Source organism: Pleurodeles waltl, chromosome 5 (genome assembly GCF_031143425.1).
Source record: "Pleurodeles waltl isolate 20211129_DDA chromosome 5, aPleWal1.hap1.20221129, whole genome shotgun sequence".
Lineage (NCBI taxonomy): Eukaryota > Metazoa > Chordata > Amphibia > Caudata > Salamandridae > Pleurodeles > Pleurodeles waltl.
In genome coordinates, this window is record NC_090444.1 from 700,750,151 (window position 1) to 700,769,681 (window position 19,531).

The following is a 19,531-nucleotide window of genomic DNA, read 5'->3' on the forward strand; positions in this document are numbered from 1 at the left end:
GACCGAAGACACTTGCTGAAACATCTCTTAGCAGGTTTTTATTAAAACAATGTTTGCTATTCACTCAAAGCAGTAAGCATGAGGCTCCTTTGCATAGACAAAAAGCAACACGTGCATCATGTTTTGTATTTGAACATTACTGAGAGGAGAAGAGGACTCATAATCTGTCCATTATTGTCATTATTTTTCCATCATGCATCTTGTATAGAATATCCTGTGATATAATGGGGGTCTTACTAGGCTTTGCTTAGCTGAATAAGTGCTGGGCATCTCTAGGGCACCTACGCAACTCAAACCCTTGATGAATAAGTGCTGAACATCTCTAGGGCACCTACGCAACTCAAACCCTTGATGAATAAGTGCTGAACATCTCTAGGGCACCTACGCAACTCAAACCCTTGATGAATAAGTGCTGAACATCTCTAGGGCACCTACGCAACTCAAACCCTTGATGAATAAGTGCTGAACATCTCTAGGGCACCTACGCAACTCAAACCCTTGATATGTCTGTGAAAGGCTCCAGCACATTTTTTTTCCACATGGAGCATACTCAAGGAACCAAGGCATCCCATTTCGAAAGGCAAGACCTGGAAATAGTCACATGGGTATATATATTTTCAAAATATGCCCACTCAATACTGATCAACAATGTCCTTCTCCCTCCATGTTACTTCTCTAGTGTCACCTGCTTAGGATGTAACAAATGGAGGATGATATTTGGGAGGTAGAATACAAAAGATAAATGCAGGGAACACACCTTCACCGTGATACAGAAAAAGCATTCACCCTCAGAAACACTGTTGTGCACCCGTGTGAAGTTTCCATAGTGATTGTATTGTGCTACTGGAAGAAGGAGGCTGAGTGCAGATTACAAAGATTCAACACGTCTTCCACCACTTCTGCAGTTAGTTCCATTGTGCGATATTTTAGTTCTTCGGTGAGACACTGGAGATACACTACTCAGTAGTTATTGACTTAGACCGCATTCACAATTCCTTTTACCCCCTGAAAGCAGGAGTGTCCTGAGTGACTCTTTAAAACCTAGCCATACTGGAGACAGCTAGAGTTAAGTGTTTCCTCTGTATGACAAATTGCTGCACTTTCTTGAATACTTTGAGTAATTCATAAGGGTTAAGGAACCTATTTATATGTAATCAGAAAGGGTACTCTGTCGCAATGGCAACAAAGTACCTTTTGCACGAACATAATGGTCTGCCTGTTGATGGGCAGACATATAGCAGATATTTACTGCCCATCACTGCCAGGAAAATCCTTTCAGGTAAGGGGGGCAGTAAAAACATTAAAATGCTCCCCTTGCCACAGGACATGATTCTCATGGCGAAGAGGGCATTGATTTTGTTTTTTTTCGAAAACAAAATCTCATTTTGGGTTTTTGTTTTTGAAAATAAAATAAAACTTTGTAACTTTGCTGTACAGCTCCATCATGTTTGAAAGACCCATACATCAAAGTTACAATGCACTCTGCAGTGGTTTCTGTGAATGCTTGAAATGACCATCAGCCCGACAGACATTTCTAAATTTGGCTGTTGGGACCTCCGCCAAGGCAATGGAGTAGTCAGTCGCCCTGGCGGAGAACATCTCGACTGCCTATATTTAAATCGGGCTCCTAATCCGATCTCCATGTGTATCCTTCTTGTTGAGCACCTGACAACACAGGCTGGCAATCTACTTTGCAAGGAATTGCACAGGAACAACAGCGAGCAGTCAAATACTAGGCAATTAAACAAGAGGTTAAGGACCTGATTTAGAATTTGGTAGACAGGTTACTCTTCCAACTGTGAGGGATATTGCGTCAACCAAAATATAAATCCCATTATATCCAATGGGATTTAGAAGTCTGCGGACGGGTTGATCCTCACCATTGTGACGGAGTGTCCCATCCGCCAAGTTCTAAATCAGGCCCATAGTCTTCAACAAGTTAATGCAACATAGGCCTCTTCGTACCATTTAGGCCTCCTAGAATTACCATACTCAAAGCACAAGTGGTTACATTCATTCATTGAGGAAGATTATCTTTACAGAATTGTGCCACAATAGTCTCTGATTAAGTAAGATAACACAATGAGTAACACTCCAACCAGTACGTTCACTTATCCTTATTCACTTGTGTCTCAAATAGATCCAGCAATGGGAGCAGAACCTGGAGAAGTTTAACATGGACCTGTTCAGAATGCGCTGCTACCTGGCCAGCCTGCAGGGAGGCGAGCTGCCCAACCCAAAGAGCCTGCTGGCTGCCACCAGCCGCCCATCCAAGTTGGCACTGGGGAGGCTTGGCATCTTCTCAGTGTCATCTTTCCATGCTCTGGTAAGCACGTGCTGATGGTATTGCAGAAACATGCTGCTTCGTAGGCGAGGTTTCTCCCTTTTCCTCATGTTATTATGAATTTATTGCATAATTGCTTCCTATTCTCACATGTTCCGAGACCGAGCAGTGATGGCAGCGCACACCATTCAGTCAAAAAAGAGAATGCCATCCTATCCCATTTTCTGGCTTTGATATATTTGTATTATTATTTTTAGTGCAGTGTGAGGTTTTATTGGCTTCTCTTTTCCCTATTTCTTGTGTGGCATTCTCACCTTCCTGTTCTGACCTGCACCAGTATCTTAAATGCGACATAGAGTGTTCTAGCTCAGTGTTTTACAAAGACAAGAAATACAATTTGTTCTAAGTCCTTCTATACTTCTTTGTGTTGGGAGACCACACACAAATGGAAGATAGCAACAGACCAGGTTATATGTCTAAGAGAATCAATAAAGATCTTGCCTGTGTTTAATATATATCTTTGCATCTATAACCATTTTTTTTTCTAAAATCTGTCAACCAGAAAGAATGGTAATCGGATTTTTTACCACAAATGCAATTGATATTTAAATTCCTCAGTGCGCTCCGTTCCTACGTTCGAAGTCATGTTCTGGTGAAAGCAACGTGGCCACCATGCACATCTTTTTAATGAAATCACTGGTCGTTTGTTGCTTTAAACAAATGTACTCCGCAGTCCGTCAAGGGTTGTCTAGTTTGGTATCATTGGTAGGGTCGTCTGCGGTTGACTATTACATTTTTTTAGGTAGATCAGGTTGATTGAGACAATTTATAAAAGGATGTGAGGTAAAAGAGCTGGGAATTGAGACTGAAGTTTTTGTTCAAAACCATTTTTGTCACATGATCATGGTTAAATAACTGTATTTCCCTGTGCTTCCCACCTCACTGGAAAAAGAAAAAAAAGCTACACGTGTTTTCCAACTTTTTCAAAGACCACCTGTTTTATATGCATTTTATTAAGCTCAGGTTTATAACTAAAATGTCATAAATATTATTAATGTATTTTATTCCTTTTTATAATGTTGAGACTTCTCTGGGAAAACATGCAGTGAAGGGTGGTTACTGGTATTTGTTTCTACTGAGGGATGAGGGGAAGCAAAGTGCCTCTTCCTCGTTGTTTTGGAAATGATGATAGCCAGGAACAAAGTGGATATTTAAATATGTATGAGAGTTGATGCCCAAGTAATTGGATACTTTAGAGTCAAAATCCTTAATTTAATTGTGAGAGTTTAAAGTTTGTGTTTACTTTCAAGGTGGATCAGGTCATCTGATCCCAGGTGCAATGCGTGTCCTCTCTCTTAGGCGAGGAACCCAATCAGGCTTCGGTGGCCATCTTTGAAAGCAAAAGATATTTTTCTTTGCCAGGTTGTCAAAAAGTGCATTTTAAGAGTGTAGTTTTGTGCTGTCTTTTGTGTGGGAGGATGCCCTGATATTGATAGTATATTTTGACCCTTCTTGAAGCGATGAGGTTTATGCTGAATGTCCCCCCTTGTGTAACTCTGTTTGCACCTCAGGGCACAGTAATCAAGGAAGCTACAAAGCATGCCATCATGAGGAATATTTTAAGAACATGTAGGAAGATACACTCATATGTGGCATTATATTTTTGTCTGCTTTCTTTGTTGTGCTTTTGACTTAAATGTCTAGGAACACCGTGACTTGATAATTATTTTACATCAGCTTGAGTCTTTGCTGTAGCACAGTCTTAGCTCAGTCGATAACCCGAGCGACGTCAGTCTAATATTGTATTGGACTATGGAAAGGCCTCGTAAGTTTGAACTAAATAATTATTTAAAAAGCATTTCTGCAGTTGTGAGCGTGCTGCTGTTATTTGTGCTCAGTGCTGTCATGTTGAATGAGGTTTATGGTGACTGCATTGCACTTTCAGAATTCTGCACATGGATACCAGTCCCTGCTTCAGAGTTGTTTAATATTACCTGAACTTAAGAATCGTCATAGACATGGAGTGCCCTAACTCTGTGGTGTGCTACAGTTTTTGTAATGTACTGATCAGCCTCCTCCACATTTAGACAAAAGGTATTCTCTGGGCTATTCTGCAAACAGGATTCATGTAACTTACTGAATTTTGTGTTACTCAGATCTGCTCCAGGGACGAGGCTGCCCTCAGGAAGCGATCCCTCTCCCTGTCGCAGCGGGTTCAGAGCAAAAAGAGCCTGTTCTCTTCTTTGAAAGGGCTTGATACTCTGGCAAGGAAAGGAAAAGAAAAACGGCCTTCGATAACCCAGGTAACATGTTAATCGCCAGTGTGCGACAAAAACACATATTCTTTCTGTTACAGAATTTGTATCGTTATTGTATTTCCTGAAAAAATTGTGTCTACATCTATTCATTTTCTTCCTTGGAATAGGAAATGTAATGGGGCTAGGACGTTACACATGAAATGCATAGACAGATTACAAAACATATAAACTCCAAAATGCCATATCATTACCCTCATGATAGCGAAGTTTGGAAGTATTGTTGTGTGGCCACAACTCAACCACTACTCATTCCCATGCCCAGTACCACTGTCTTGTCAGACTACTCGTCGTGATTTTGCTATGACACCTCCATAAGCAATTTTTCCCATCACTTCTCTGCTGTATTTTGTGTGCACAAACATCTGCACTTCAAGGACCTGGACTATTAGTGAGAATCCAGGGACAATGAAGTTGTTTTCCATTCACTTTCAGCCAAAGTATTTATGGACACTAAGCTTGGTTTACAGATGGATAGAGCTAACCGTCCTGATGAAGTTCCATTAAAGCAACTATGAGCCAAAACAATTCTAATATTATTTTCTAAACTGGATTGGAGATTTTAATGTATATAGTGTCTCAACCGTATGCTAGATAGAGCACATTAGAACATCTTCTTTAAATTTCACCTGTAAACATCAACATAACACTAATATTAAGTATTTCTGATACTTTTTTTATGGCAATAACTCATCATCACTGGGCCCTTTTGTTGTCTTTGTATGAAGAAACTTTTCACAATTACTGGCAATAAATATAAAATGAGAAATGAATTGATTTTCTATATTAGTAGAGCTTAACAACACAACAGGTTGTCTACTCCTGTAGACAACCCCCCAACAATGTGGTTAATGGTAAGGAATGTGTTTTTTATCAGACTATGTACTCTGTGTTTACTTAATACACTCTCACAGTGGCTTTTGAAGCCATGGAATCTATGTAAATGGCCCATTAGCCAAAGCACAGACAGACTAATCAGATTGAAGATGCTCGTGGACAGCTCAAAACATTATTATCTGGCATTAAAACAACTTCTTCTCTAGAAGGTTTACGTTCATGAGTGTGTCAGAGATCAACTAAGTGAGCATGCATTTCTTCCTTAAGAATGATTATCGGGCATATACAACATTCGTTCTAACTGGCAAGTCCATAATTATACATTAGGTTGGGGTTCAAGGCCAGTGGAATGTGAATGAGGAAAATGCAGCTACACTTATTTCTTTACTGGCATCAGAGAGGCAATACCAAATCGAAGAAGATACATAACGTTCCAGAATTCAAGTCACTTTTGAATAAATGGACTCAAGATTCAAATTCTCCCACATACATTCTATCCCTTTACCTGCTTTCTTAAACCCTCCTAACAGGCTACTAGGGGCATATTTACAAGACCTGTGTGCTGCTAGTGAATCACTTTTTGTAACGCACCAAGTGCACATAGTGCTGACCCATTTCTACAAGGCCTTGCAAAGCTACTTTGCTTGGCTTTTCATGGTCTTGCCGGTATGGTGTGAGTCAACGCAGGGCAAGTTGCTGCGTTGCCTTACACTACGCCAGGGAAGCAGTCCATGGGCGTTGCAGTCTGTTTTCCCATGCAACTCCCATGGGTTTTGATGCATTCCCAGGTTTACAAGAATCTGTAAACCTGGGAATGCATCAAAACTGTACGCAGGGCAGGTGCAATGAGGAGAAATATCTCTATTTCTCCTTGTTGTTTCCTCTTTCTGTGTGTGCTGCATTCTGCAGCACACAGCGAAAGAAGAAAATGCCTCCCAGTATTGTTTTTGTGCAGGAGGGTGTCCCTTCCTGCACAAAAACAATCATGCCAGACCACAGACACCCTTGCACGATGGTGCAAGGGTGCCTGCGTTGACACTAGTCAGCAATTTGTGCACCGGGGTAGGAAGAAAGGACAAAAATGCACTGTATCTTGAAAATGCAGTGCATTTCTGCACTCTCAGACTGGCAGAGGGCAACACAACAGAAAAGCTTGCTGTGCTGCCCTACGCCAATTCCTTGTGTTCTTTTGGACAGCCCACATGATCTACCAAGTTGCCTGTGATTATTCGAGGATATGGTCCTTTACTTTTCCTACACAACATGATAGCCAAAGTGTATTACCTCTCTGAAAATCATACAGCTTATTCACACAGACAAGATCGCAAACATGTTAGGACTCAGAAAGCAAATAGGCAATTTTAGGCAACCAAAGAGAGTCCTTGTCGTGGATAGCCCCTGGGGTAGTAGTAAAGAAATATGTTGAGGGAGCGTTAAGGGACAGAAAGTAAAGTGATTTTTTTTGGAACACTGGTCTTCCCAGCATTTAGAGCGACTTCCTCATATGTGACCATCGCTGCACTGTATCTATAGGAATTATTGTCTCTCTCTTCAGCATCTTCTACCATGAATTTCCCCTGAAAGTTAAAGGAAAGTAGATTCTACTGTTTAGTCAGAGAAGGGTCTTAGCACAACAAAGCTGATAACAGAAAAATTATGATTCCCCAGTGGGTTCTCGTGCCTAAACATTCTATGAAAGTTAGTATTCGGTTTTGTTTTTAACAACCCATGTTTCTTTCTAAGAGACACATGAGACCTAACCAATTAAATCATATCTGAGAGGAATTATTCTATACCATCATAGTGAAAGCTGAGGTCATCGCAGGAACATGTCAAAAGTATTGCTCTGAGAATTATGTCAAATACCGGTGTACATGAATACATCGTGCATTCACATTGTGACGCCATCTGTCAGAAATACGCAATAATACACAGCTTAGACGTGACCTTGGTCTGGGCAGCAAGGCTTTTTTTGCAACACCCTGAGAGGAGCAATGGAGCTAGTCTGTCCCTCCTCAGCTCCGGTGCTGCCCACCACAACTGCCTGTGCAGAATAAAATGCCACACCCCAAACTGAGACTCTGCAACTGGTTAAGAAACCAACGGCAGGGACAGACGAAGCCTTGTTATGATAGACCTAAAAGGTACTGAGACCAGGCAAAGAGCCTCTGATCAATGAAAGGGGGCCTCTTTTCTATTTCCATCACCCAGAGTCCAAACCCTTACACAGTGACATCATTGTAGCTTATTCCACTGACTGCAGCAGGTGCAAAAAGACCAGGCAAGTCTCTCTTGTTTGCCTTTATTGTGCAAAAAGCCTGGAACAAGTGGGGCGATTACCCTCAAATTCATAGGATGTGGAGATGCCACACAAATAGTGTCGGACGGTGGTAAGAGTTGCTTGCACTTGAAAACGTGCTTATAGCTAGACACCTGATGCTAAAGTGGGTTCTTGGAAAGACCGTAGAACGCCCGAGGGTTACTGGAGTATTGAGGGGCACGCCAGTAGCTTACAGTAAAATATTGACTTTAGCAGTATCAGTTTTCATTCCTTTTATGAAGCTCTTTAAGTCAGTTAGTGCAAAAGAAATTAGCCAAAAGGCTTGAAACAGGAAAGGTGATGAAGCATACCTCTGTTTTTGCAGCTGATGATACTTGATGGCGGATTTACACATCGTGTATTGCGCCATAGAGACCAGAGAGCATGAGCATAGAGCAGTGAGGTGTAAGTTACTTACCAAAGGTCTTGTAGCAATGCCTATACTTGAGAACAAGCATTCTGTTGTATATGCCCCACCCATGTGCACCTGTTTCCTCACTCCCTCCAGCAGATTAAGAAAGCAAAATCCTCCTCATCGTAGCTGCAGAGAAGACCTGGAAAAACTGCAACACAACAGTGGTTTGTGCAAAAAACATCTAGGCACAAACAATGTGATACTCTCACAAGAAGATCGGGGGTTGCCCCCCTACTCTCTCCCCGTCACTGTCTGCCTCTGCACTGTGAGTGCTTTAAATGAGCAGGTGCTAAGTACCTGTATTTCTTTAATTTCAAAGGGAAAGTTTCAGAATTTATCAACAGAGGTGTAATGCTTTCAGTGAGAGTACCAGCACTCATTAGTAGCAAGTAAGTACTCAGAAACAATGCAGTTGCTTGATTCAGTGCTTGATTTGAGTCAGCGGTTGCAGTTGGGGCCCACCAGCTCTCATTTTTGGGTTCCGGGGCTTATTTTTCATCATCAGGCTGTGACCCAGAACAATAGAGAAAAGGGCAGAAGAGGGGGAAAGAAATAGGAAGAGAAAGATAGAAAAACGGTGACAAAAGGAGAACGCAGGAAAGGAAAAGGAGTCGGAAAGAGTGAGGTCAAGGGTCAGAGAGTGTGTGGTGGTAAATGAGGCATGAAGTGGAACAAAGACTACTTTGGCTTCTTAGAAAAACATTGGCCGCCGGCACTTATTTTACAAATTAAGCCCTGATTGTATTTCTACATTTCCCTTTCAAACCCTGAGCACCGTGAACGACCACGGCTCGTAGGTGGGGGTTAAACAGCCCCGCTGCTTTGTAATCTGTAACTTGCTGTTTCTTGACGAAATAAGACGTGCTGTGTCGACGAGCAACGTGAAGGGTGAGATCTCTAACGAATGGACCTGTCTTTCTAGATATTCGAGGCTGGTGGAAGCCAAGGTGGTGCTGGGACCCAGCAGCCGCAGATCACGAACAGCTCCAGCGAGGTGAGGACAGGCATCCCTGAAGATGCAGCCGTGCTTAGCACCTGCTTGGAGGGAGGGGGTAGGGCGAGGTGCAATTATTTCACCTTCCACTTGTCTAACATACACGTTTCCACTTCACACAAGGAAAGGTGTGAACTGTGAATAACTATGCAAATGATTGTTGAATGTGAGTAACTAGAAAGATAACCAGAAGAAATGCATGTATTGGAAATAGATATAGATGCTTCGTGGTGTACATACTCGAAAGCGCCCTTTGTACCATAATGTTAGCATAAACAACTCATTCTATGAAGATGGTGGAGTGGCAAGTGACACAAGTAAATTAGCTGCTCCCCAGAATGCTCTTGAAGACTGTGTTCTCTGATCGAAAGCTTTGAAGAGGCCACTTGACTCCCAGACACAGACCCACTGGCAGCACAACATTTATTTCAAATGTGTCAAATCAACAGAACCGAATAACTTACTAACTGTTTTGTGGAATTTGGGAAGTTAAAGAGGCGTGGATGTCATATATCTGGCATCTAGGCCGATTTAAAATGTCCTTTTCACTGTGAAACGTGCCCAAAACCTCTGCTTTTCAGTTGTGCATCCTTTAAAAGCACTCCTGCCTTCTGCTATCCGCACTACTGAGCCTCGAGGAATTCACTGCGGATCTCTGCTTACCAAATTTCCTATGGAGATTTCATCTCCATCACAAGTGTTCTTTCTGGTACCTCAGTGCGCTACCTCATAATGAGACATATATAAATGGTTAAAAAAAGGCAGTTTGGGCAGCTTCATAAAAACTAAAAGATACGAAAAAGCGAGTGGAAAAGAAAAGAGCTAGGAAATAAGTGCAGGGAAGTAAAAACAGCTCGAAAGAAAACCAAGAACATTAACATTATGGGTTGTGGGCTAAAAAGCAAAGGTGACAAAGCAACCAAATTGGCATTAAAAATAATCGAGAAAAAAAACCAGAACATTTTTGGAAAAATGGGTTGAAATAAATGGTGGTGGACAAGAGAGAACCATAAGATCTAACTGAAAACGTAACGTAATAGAGAGTTAAAGCTATGGGCCTGATTTAGATCTCAGCAGATGGAATACTCCTTAACAAACGTAACAGATATCCATACGATCTCCATAGCATATAATGGGATCATAATACAGCGGAGAGAATATTCGTCACGCTTGTGATGGAGTATTCCCCTTCACCAAGTGCTAAACCAGGCCCTATGTTTTTATCTCCACCTTAAGTCCAACCCTCACTTATGCAGTCAAATTATGTTGTTTATGAACAGGTCTCTTTTTAACAAGCGTTTGAGCTTTTTTCAGGAGTCATGTGACAACAGTGCCCACAAGAGGTGACCTATTCTACTTGTTGCTGCAGGAAGGATGGCAGCATGCCTTTTTAAAAGACATTTATTTTTTAATTTGGTCTGGAAATTTGAAAGGCTGATAAAGAAGCTTTAACAAAGCCAACATGTTTGCCTTGGTATAATGTCTACACAAAGAGGCGCACAACACGCAGGCATGCACAGGGTGCAATCACAAGCAGCCATGTATACAAGCATACATGAACCAATGTATGCATACCAATAAGCACACAGGCCAAGAAACGTGCAGGCATCCATACAGATGGACCATTACAAAAGAGACCAATATAAAAGCTACCATGTGGCTGGCTCCCTGCCACCAAATGCACCCAGGTTCAAGTCCTGGCTTTTCCTTTTCAAATCATTGTTTTTAAGTGTTTTAATACAATTGGTATAAATGATCTGAACAAAGAACCAACTCCCAAATTGCAATAAGTTGATAAAGTAAAGCCTAGCCCTGGTAAGTGGTGACCCTGAGGATATGGAGTTATCTGCTAACCTTTAACCAACAGACGTACAGACGTCCATTCATGCAGACACACAATATAGGCATCCAGGAGCACAGACTGCCAACGATACAGGCCCTGGACAGCAAGTGTCACAGGCTGGTGTTTTGGGGGAGCACTGGGTAATGTGTAGCCGGGGAGCCTAGGGTGCTGTACAGCAGCGTGATGTTCAGCAGGTGGTACACGATGCTGTGCAACGGGGAGTAGAGGATGATGCAGATCATGAACATAAGATAAAACTGAAACCTAGGTAGGTTCTACGTAGCAATAAGGCTGTGTTTTTTTCTATAATGGCTGGTTGGGAACATTCTTACTTTATGACATCGTAATAGAAGAGAAAACGTTGGTTTTAGTTAAAAATAATGTGTGCAGATTTTAACAGTGTTTTTCAAGTATTTCATGTTCTCACTTTCCTCGGTTATTTAAGCAAAGATTTTAAAATGAGAGTATAAATGAAAGTTACTCGAACTTCAAAAGCTGCATACTCAAGTCATGTATGCTTATCCCCAGAATTCCCTGCAGGCACTTGGTATCCACATCGACTTTGGCAGCGGCAGTCTTGTAAACTGGGTGGCATCTATACATTATACTTTGCCAAAAGGATAATAAGAAATTCACAATACCAGCATTGTTATCAACTTACCTCTGCTTTTTGTGTGTTTTTAAATTCCTTTTTGTGGTTTTGAAAGCTTCAAGACTACTGACGTGGCATTAACATTATTAGGTGTTTTTGATCATGTCACTAAATAATTACATGTTCTAGACTTTGACATTCACTTGCAACAGGTAGTTAATAAAATTACTACGTTCCGCAGGCCACGGGGTCGTCTCATGACTGGCTCAGCCGTCCACCTTCCCAAGGTCGATTAAATCAGTATGATTGAGTTGGACAATGGTAAAACTTAATTGAAAATTTGATTTTATTTGGATGGTTGTACGGTGCAAACCCACAAATGAAAATACCTTTGGGTGCTTTTATCTACTTTTGGGAGCGTGACAGCATGCTTGACCAGTGGTCACTAGAAAAGGCCTGTTTTTAGCCATTTGTGTGACTGCAGGTAACTGTTGCATTGTGTGTTTGTTTTCTCAGTGGCGTAAATTGGAGGCATCCGGTCATAGGCACACTGCATACAACTTTACTCATCGGTGGGCAATTACTGGCCACTGAAGAATATTTGGGCCTTGACATTATATTCTGGGAACGCGGGCTAGTCTGTTATTTCTGAATCACTGTTTTAAACCTAACCATTTTCACGACCTTGGAGTGTTAAAAAGGTCGCTTTTTAAAAAAATATTGTGAAATCTAATTTCCTGTGCGCTTAAGAGTCTGTTTAGATGATGATATCATTCCCTTATACTGTTTTTTTCCCCTCATCCAACTGTGGCTGAACTCAAATGCAGATTGCATGCAGACTCTACCTTTTTTCTGTTTATTTAAGTTTTTACAGTTTTTATGTAGCCAAGAAAAGATCAGAGTCTTGTGACTAGGTTTGAAGTAGGCCAAATGTTTAAAATAGCATTTGTCTCACCCGAGGGTCTGTCTTCCGTTTTCACAGTATGTAAAGACATGCATTTGCGCTTCAGTCAGTTTTTGAGGAGGATGGCCGTAAATTAGGTACTTCGAAACAGTGGAGTATTCCGTTTTTAGACACAACTAAAAGTTTACAGTTTTCGGTTTTAAGAATAACAGCTTTGTTTTAGGAATAACGGCTTTTTGTCTTAAAATCTCCTTCAAAGGAGCAGCGCGGCGAATCTGCGAGTTCCCTACAAAGAAACATTCCTCAGGCAGCTGAGCGGCACTTGCGTCATTTCATCATAACCATTGCGGTCATGTCATCTCCGGAAGTACCGTCATATGTCTTTTAAAGCTGATAACGGCCTCGTTGTCTGTCTTGTTTTAACAATCTTGATTGAAACGCAAAGCTCCAGCATGGCTACAATGCTTGGTGCACTGACCGCTATCCACAAAAGCTGCAGGCGTGTACATTTGAAAGGTTGGAAGCGAAATGGGTTTTTCGCACTGGTCGTGAAGCCCTCGATAGTCCTGCAACGAGCAATGTGGTGGTCGCCATGTCAAACATCAGCCATAAAGAATTGATGCCCCTAGGAAGCCGATTCTGTCCTGATGTGCATATGTGTAGGAGGGAGTAGGTATGCAGTATGCATCCTACCAGTCAGATAGACATGCGGCATATAAAAAAAAAACACAATTACCGAAGGGCCCGTTAACATTCCGAATGCTGTGGAAAAGGCACAGACATGGCTGTGTTTGAGTGACAGTTAGAGAAGTGCCACACCTTTCCAACAGCAACAGTCCCTCACATGCTGTGAATTACCACATGTAAAGCTGCTGTAGATCTTATGCTTCTCCATGATAGGTTCCTTGTCTGGTTCCCTGCTCCAGACTTTTTCATACCACTCTCATGCCGCTTTCAGTGATACTTTAAAACCGGGCTCCTGTGACCTAAGGAGCTACCTAGATTTTCATGTAACAAGGACAGATATGTAGATACAGAGCCCTAACTGAGCAGAGATCTGGGTTCCAATCACGCCTTTGGTGCTTGAGCACAGCATGGCATTTTATTTCACCGTGCCTCAGATTTTAGGTATAAATATGATGTTCAGTGTAGACAAAAAGAACCGTATACTGTCATACCCCCCTTTCGTCTCAGTTCCATAATCCAATGTCACTGTCAGTACAGCACTTCACAGTTGAGGTGCTCCTGCTGTAATACAAATGTTTGCCATCAAATGCTCTACTGCTCCTGGGTCCTAAAGTCGTCCATATCCAATACTGAAAAAATGAAACATTTAGTTCCATGGATGAGCCTCATGTTTTTTTGAGTTAATCTCCTGGCTGTGCCTACAACATCAATTCTTAAAAGCAGTTCCTTGCTGCAAAGAACCCCTTCCCTGTATTAATTATTTTCATACAGCTGACATGCCTTTTCTCTCCGTGACTCTTTCTTCGAGAAACTTAACTCCCCTGAAATATGGTAACTTCCCATAGCCTATTCATATACCAAAGTTATTAAATGTAAAATGTCTCTATTATAGATCTTCTCTCCTCTCTATTAGGTAGAAGACTTTGCACCATCTGGACTGTCTCTGAACTCATTTGGTGTAATTGGAGGTGGAACCTCAGTACAGGCCCAAACCTCCAGATGAAGTTTCTATAGTGGCTGGTGGCAGTGATATGTGGAAAAACAACAAGTGATGGACGGAATGCTGAACATTGTCAAACACTCACCCCCAGTCATAGATCTGGGTTTAATCCATCGTTTTTTTGCTCACCATGACACCCCAGCTTGGACCCAGCCATATGCAAATCAGTCTTGACCCTGTTCCTCATGGGAACAGTCCAGACCGAACTGCCAAGCCAGGTCCTCACTGGACCGGAAACAAGCATCCTGGGACCGGTTTCAGGGTTTCACCCCTCATCAGCCAGGCTAGCTTGAATCCAGTGGCATGGGAAGCACGGGATATGTGGGACACTGACACAATCTAATTGACTAAATTGGGAGTCTCTTTACAGACAACTGAATCTGCTACCCCAACATCTAGACTTTGGATCAATGTGCGTGTGAATCTATAACAGTTATCAAGCTGCAAATCAGTTGTTTCTGCCAGCTTTTGTACGGAGCATACCTCTCTCTAAGCACCTATATATCCCCTTAGAAATTCACACTGGCGTGTGAAAACTGAAAAAAAGGATACATTACTATCACTCAGTACCAGAAACAAAGACAACTATCCCCTGTCATGGTATTTCAAATCTTCATCCCGTGTTTTTTCTTTGATGCCTTTGATTCCTCTACCCTAAAAGCAAGGGTTTGTTCTTGGCTGGGTTATATTTTAGTATAGGTTTCAGTGTTTGTGGGATTTTCCTGATCATCTCGCTGCCTCTAATCTCCTCAATCCGTATATTACATTTGTTGCAGGTGTATGGGTCAGCTTCAAAGATGCTTCCTTCCTGCTGAGGTCCTGTGTATTGTCACTAATAATGGATGGCCCATTGACTGATATTTGTGGTAGCCACAGTAGGAAGCTGGCCTGGTGTGTGGTGAGCACCTATGGTGTTATCACCTTATCCCAGGTGTCCCCTTGTTAGTGAATTGTAGGCATTGTCTAGGAAGCCAGAGCTCTCTAGAGGTAGCTTAGGATGAGCAGCCAAGACTTATCTAGGGGACATGCAAACCTTATGCATTACAGTCACACAGCACTTACACACATGAAAGAACCAGACAGTATTACAAAAATAAAGGTGCTTTATTATAGTAACCCAAACACTGTATAGGCAACACCCCAACTGGAGGTAAGTACACACTGTTATGTACACATTGGAAATCAGTAATTAGCTAGGGACTTATATGGGGGTACTAGAATGCCAATTGTAGGGTGTGCTAAGTCCTAAGCAAGCACAGTCACTGGGATCCTGATTAGCAGTATCCCAGTGAACACAGTAAAACACAGTGAGAGCAGGCAAACATTGGGGTAGCCATGCCAAAAGAGAGTACTTTCCTATAGCCACATGGTCAGCTGACACTATCCAGTGTGAGTTGCATTCAACTCACCCTATGTCTCCCGACTTCTAGTCATTTTTTTAGCCATGTTCAACACCCAAGGATCTACATTTTGGCTTCTAGGTTTGTCTACTACCCTTTTGTGCGGAACAGTGTTATGGATACAAGTAGATCACCTCCATCTCTCTTCCTTTGTGTCAGACAAATGTAACATCTCATCTTTTGGCAGGGTTATCCCCATAATTTTTGCCTTCCTCCTCCTATTTATTCTGACGCATTTTTGTTGGCTTTAGGACTCTGAGCACTTTACCACTGCTAACCAGTGCTAAAGTGCATAAGCACTTTGTCTTAATTGTATTGGTGATTGGTTTCTCTATGATTGGCATATTTGATTTACTAGTAAGTCCCTAGTATAGTGCACTAGGTGTGCCCAGGGCCTGTAAATCAAATGCTACTAGTGGGCCTGCAGCACTGATTGTGCCACCCACATGAGTAGGCCTGCAAGCATGTCTCAGGCCTGCCATTGCAGTGTCTGTTGTATAGTTTCTGCCATGTCGATCTGGCAAGTGCACCCACTTGCCAGGCCCAAACCCTCCCTTTTATTACCTGTAAGGCACCCCTAAGGTAGGCCCAAGGGCAGAATGCAGTGTATTTAAACGGTAAGCACACCAACTGGTGTGTTTGACATGTCCTGATGGTGAAATACTGCTAATTTTGTTTTTCACTATTGCAAGGCCTATCTCTCCCATTGGGTAACACCGGGGTTGCCTTGAAATATCTTTTAAATGTAATTTCCCGTTGGCAGCAGATAGAGATATGGAGTTTAGGGGTCTCTGAACTCACAATTTAAAAATACATCATTTGGTGAAGTTGTTTTTTAAACTGTGAGTTTGATAATGCCACTTTTTAGAAAGTGGTCATGTTCCTGCTTAACCGTTCTGTGCCCCTGCCTTTCTGCTAAATACATGTCTGGGACCGGATGACAGTTGGGATGTTTGTGTATTCACTCTAGACAGTCACACAAAGGTAGCTGAGGTGAGCTGCACATATCCTGATAGCCCATCACCAAGCTGATTTGTCTTCCTGAGCTAGAGTGGTAGGAGGAGCTGGCACTTGCACGTGAATAGGGCTGTGCCTGTCCTCATATAAATCAGTGGTGCCAAATCTAGTTGTGGTCCCATGAAGGAAGTTTTTGGTGCTACAAGAAGAAAATCCACGCATCGACGTAGAGCATCATTCCAAACCGACGCATCGCTGTAAGGATTCAACGCATCGCCGCTGCCCGCACCATAGCATGGTCCCCGCTTGACGCATCAACCACAGTTTTCAACAAAAGGCCCAGCTTTCTGTCGCAGCACGTCAAAAGAACCACTGCTGTGTGAGTTTCAAGCACTGTATCACGAAGTCCGTGACTCACCGCCCTGACCCCGACGCAGCACCTGCTTAATCGCTGTAGGATCGCCGCATCAGGGCTTGACTTTCCACACATCATTGTCACATCATCACTGGGCTTTACTTGAGTACCACTTACGTACAAGGTTAGCAGTTGAAAAATATACAAACTGGCACATTATAAACAGAAAATAACACAGAAATGCTCAACGCGGCTTTCCCGGCATAGCAGGATAGCCGATGCTACCATATTCACCGCACTCAGGAAACGCTTCCCATAATGCTTTGCGGAGCATTTCTTTTCCAAAATATTTTGGCCTATTACTAAGCCTGTGGTGGTCCTACGACAATAGGACCACCACTAAACCGTTCCACACTTTGCACTCTTTCTGTCTAGGTCATCTCTGGGTCCCCCTCTCCCACCATTCAGTGTCTCTTTAAGCTCTCATGTCTGGAACTTTTGTTTTATGCCTTGGAGTGGTTTGTGTTTTTAAGAGTCTTGCTTGTAATATCATTGTAGTAGGCCTGCTAGGCCAGAAAATATAGTTATATTTAAATAAGTTTGGTTGGAGTGAAAATGTGGGAGATGTAGATATGAAAAAATAGAAGACCCTGTTGTCAGGTAAGGGTAATGGATATATTGATAAGTCGGGTAAAATGTACAATTGAGTAATTGAATGAAGGTCATTTACGTTAATTTTCCCATCAAAAGTAAACAAATCAACCCACTGTTGATTATTTCCTAGTAGGTCCCTTTTTTAGGATAGAAGCCAAAGTTTAAATTACTGGTATTGTTACAATTTCTGACCAGTGACATGCAATTTACTCACCTGTTGCAGAAATGATCAATGCAAAGGAGAACTGCCACTTCGTTGTGCACATGCTGTTAGTTTTGTTGGTGTGATCGTTAAACATGGTATTAACCAGTGCTTTCGTGAGTTATATGCAGCCTCCAAATCAAAGTCTCCTCATAGTGGAATTTCCTCATAATCTTAGAGACTGCACCCTTCCCCTTTACTGCTCCCCCAGCATCACAACCTTTAACCTGAGTAACATCACAAGAAGTGACATCTCTCGATCTCTGCCTTCAGGGGCTCAGTGGAGTTAGTTGTGGTGCTCTAGTTGGTTCCGCAATAGCTTTCACACATACTACAGAGAAGCTCCAGTGCCACTGCGTGGAGGGAGCCTAGATACAGTAACTGCTGCTGATGTCTCTGTGTCTGATTGGCTGAGAGAATATGCAGTGGCAGAGATAGCAAGGTTGGATGCGTGGAAAAAATAGAAATGCACTCTACATGCTTTCAAACAATCCCTTTGGTAATTTCATTGAAACCATGTTACAAACTGGGACTAATAACAGACAGAAATCACCAGATACTAAAAAACAGCAAAATATGAGGTCATATTTGCTAATTAAAGATTAAAAGTTATATTGATTGAATAATATGTGTGGCAAAGTAGTCAGCTGGGGTGGCATAAAGCAACCTAGGGGTAGTTATGGAACCCTTATCAACCCTTAGCATCATTGCCACTTGAATAGGCTGCACTGTGGTGTCCCTTGCTTGGTGGGGACCTTAGTGACTCCTGGCATGGTTTGAAATCTCAGTTGCAGATTGCTGTGCTCTGAGTACTTTCAGACGTCAGTCACTGCCTGCACTGCATTCAGCCTCTCCAGCAAAGACTACCTGCATCATATTAGGTCTCAGGCCACCGGCTCACTGTGTCACATGTACAGTTAAGGTCAGTGGCAGTATATTTTATTTTATCTGTTACATGTAGTCGATTTGTTGAGCACAAACTATGGCTGTTTGAGCATAAGGGCACAGTGCACAGTTGCAAAAGCCCCAGGTAATCTGTCCAACGTGAAATAAAGCAACCTCATACTACATAGGAGCAAGCAGTAGGGTGTGGGCTGGCCCCTGGCCGTAGCATAGGGCTTACAGAGGAATAGATCAGCTGCCTGCTTTATAAACACCACTTATTTTTGCATGCATGTATTGAACGCAACAAAGCAATGGGGTGCTGCACAATAGAGAGGTGTTACATCACAAGTGTTAGCAGGTAGGGACGGAGGGGTGTGGGATCAGTATTTCTGGACCTGAAAGCATGTCGGGCTGTGGGCTAGAGGGGTTGGCGCAGAGGTGGAGGGGTGCTTTTCAGTCCAAGACACAAAAGAGTTTTTGAAGTGGCTTAAAGAGATAACTCTCCAGTGCCTTCCAGAACTGCTAGATTTGAACTGGGGCTGTACTCCATATTGTGAGTGCTCTTACCTGATTCTTGCAGGGATTGGATTTATCTGTTAATGGAGATGTTTCCCAAATCTGACTGTTTGAATCTAAAGAATGATGGTGCACAGGAGCTGCAGTTCTTTGTTATGAAATACTGACACATAGAAAGACTAGCTCCAGTGAAAGCAATGCTCTATTGAGTTCCCACAAGTCCTTCATCAGGAGAGTCCCTACAGGTATGTATGATAACATAGCTGGAAGAAATCCAGCTAAAATCGAACATTAGTCTTAATTATGGCCTGGACTGTTAGCAGGCAGACCTAAGGCAGACAGAGAATCATTTTTAGGTGGAAGCCTACCAG

At 42.4% G+C, this 19,531-nt stretch overlaps 1 protein-coding gene across 4 annotated transcripts in view; it reads left to right on the forward strand.

Moving 5' to 3' along the window:
• TIAM2 (TIAM Rac1 associated GEF 2) overlaps nucleotides 1-19,531 on the forward strand; it is a 315,407-nt gene that overhangs the window by 94,132 nt on the left and 201,744 nt on the right. For all 4 annotated transcript variants that reach the window (XM_069234637.1, XM_069234638.1, XM_069234639.1 and 1 more), the window contains 3 exons: nucleotides 2,141-2,326; nucleotides 4,441-4,587; nucleotides 9,094-9,165. In XM_069234637.1, the coding sequence (XP_069090738.1) occupies nucleotides 2,141-2,326; nucleotides 4,441-4,587; nucleotides 9,094-9,165 (405 nt within the window). The remainder of the gene's footprint in view (nucleotides 1-2,140; nucleotides 2,327-4,440; nucleotides 4,588-9,093; nucleotides 9,166-19,531) is intronic.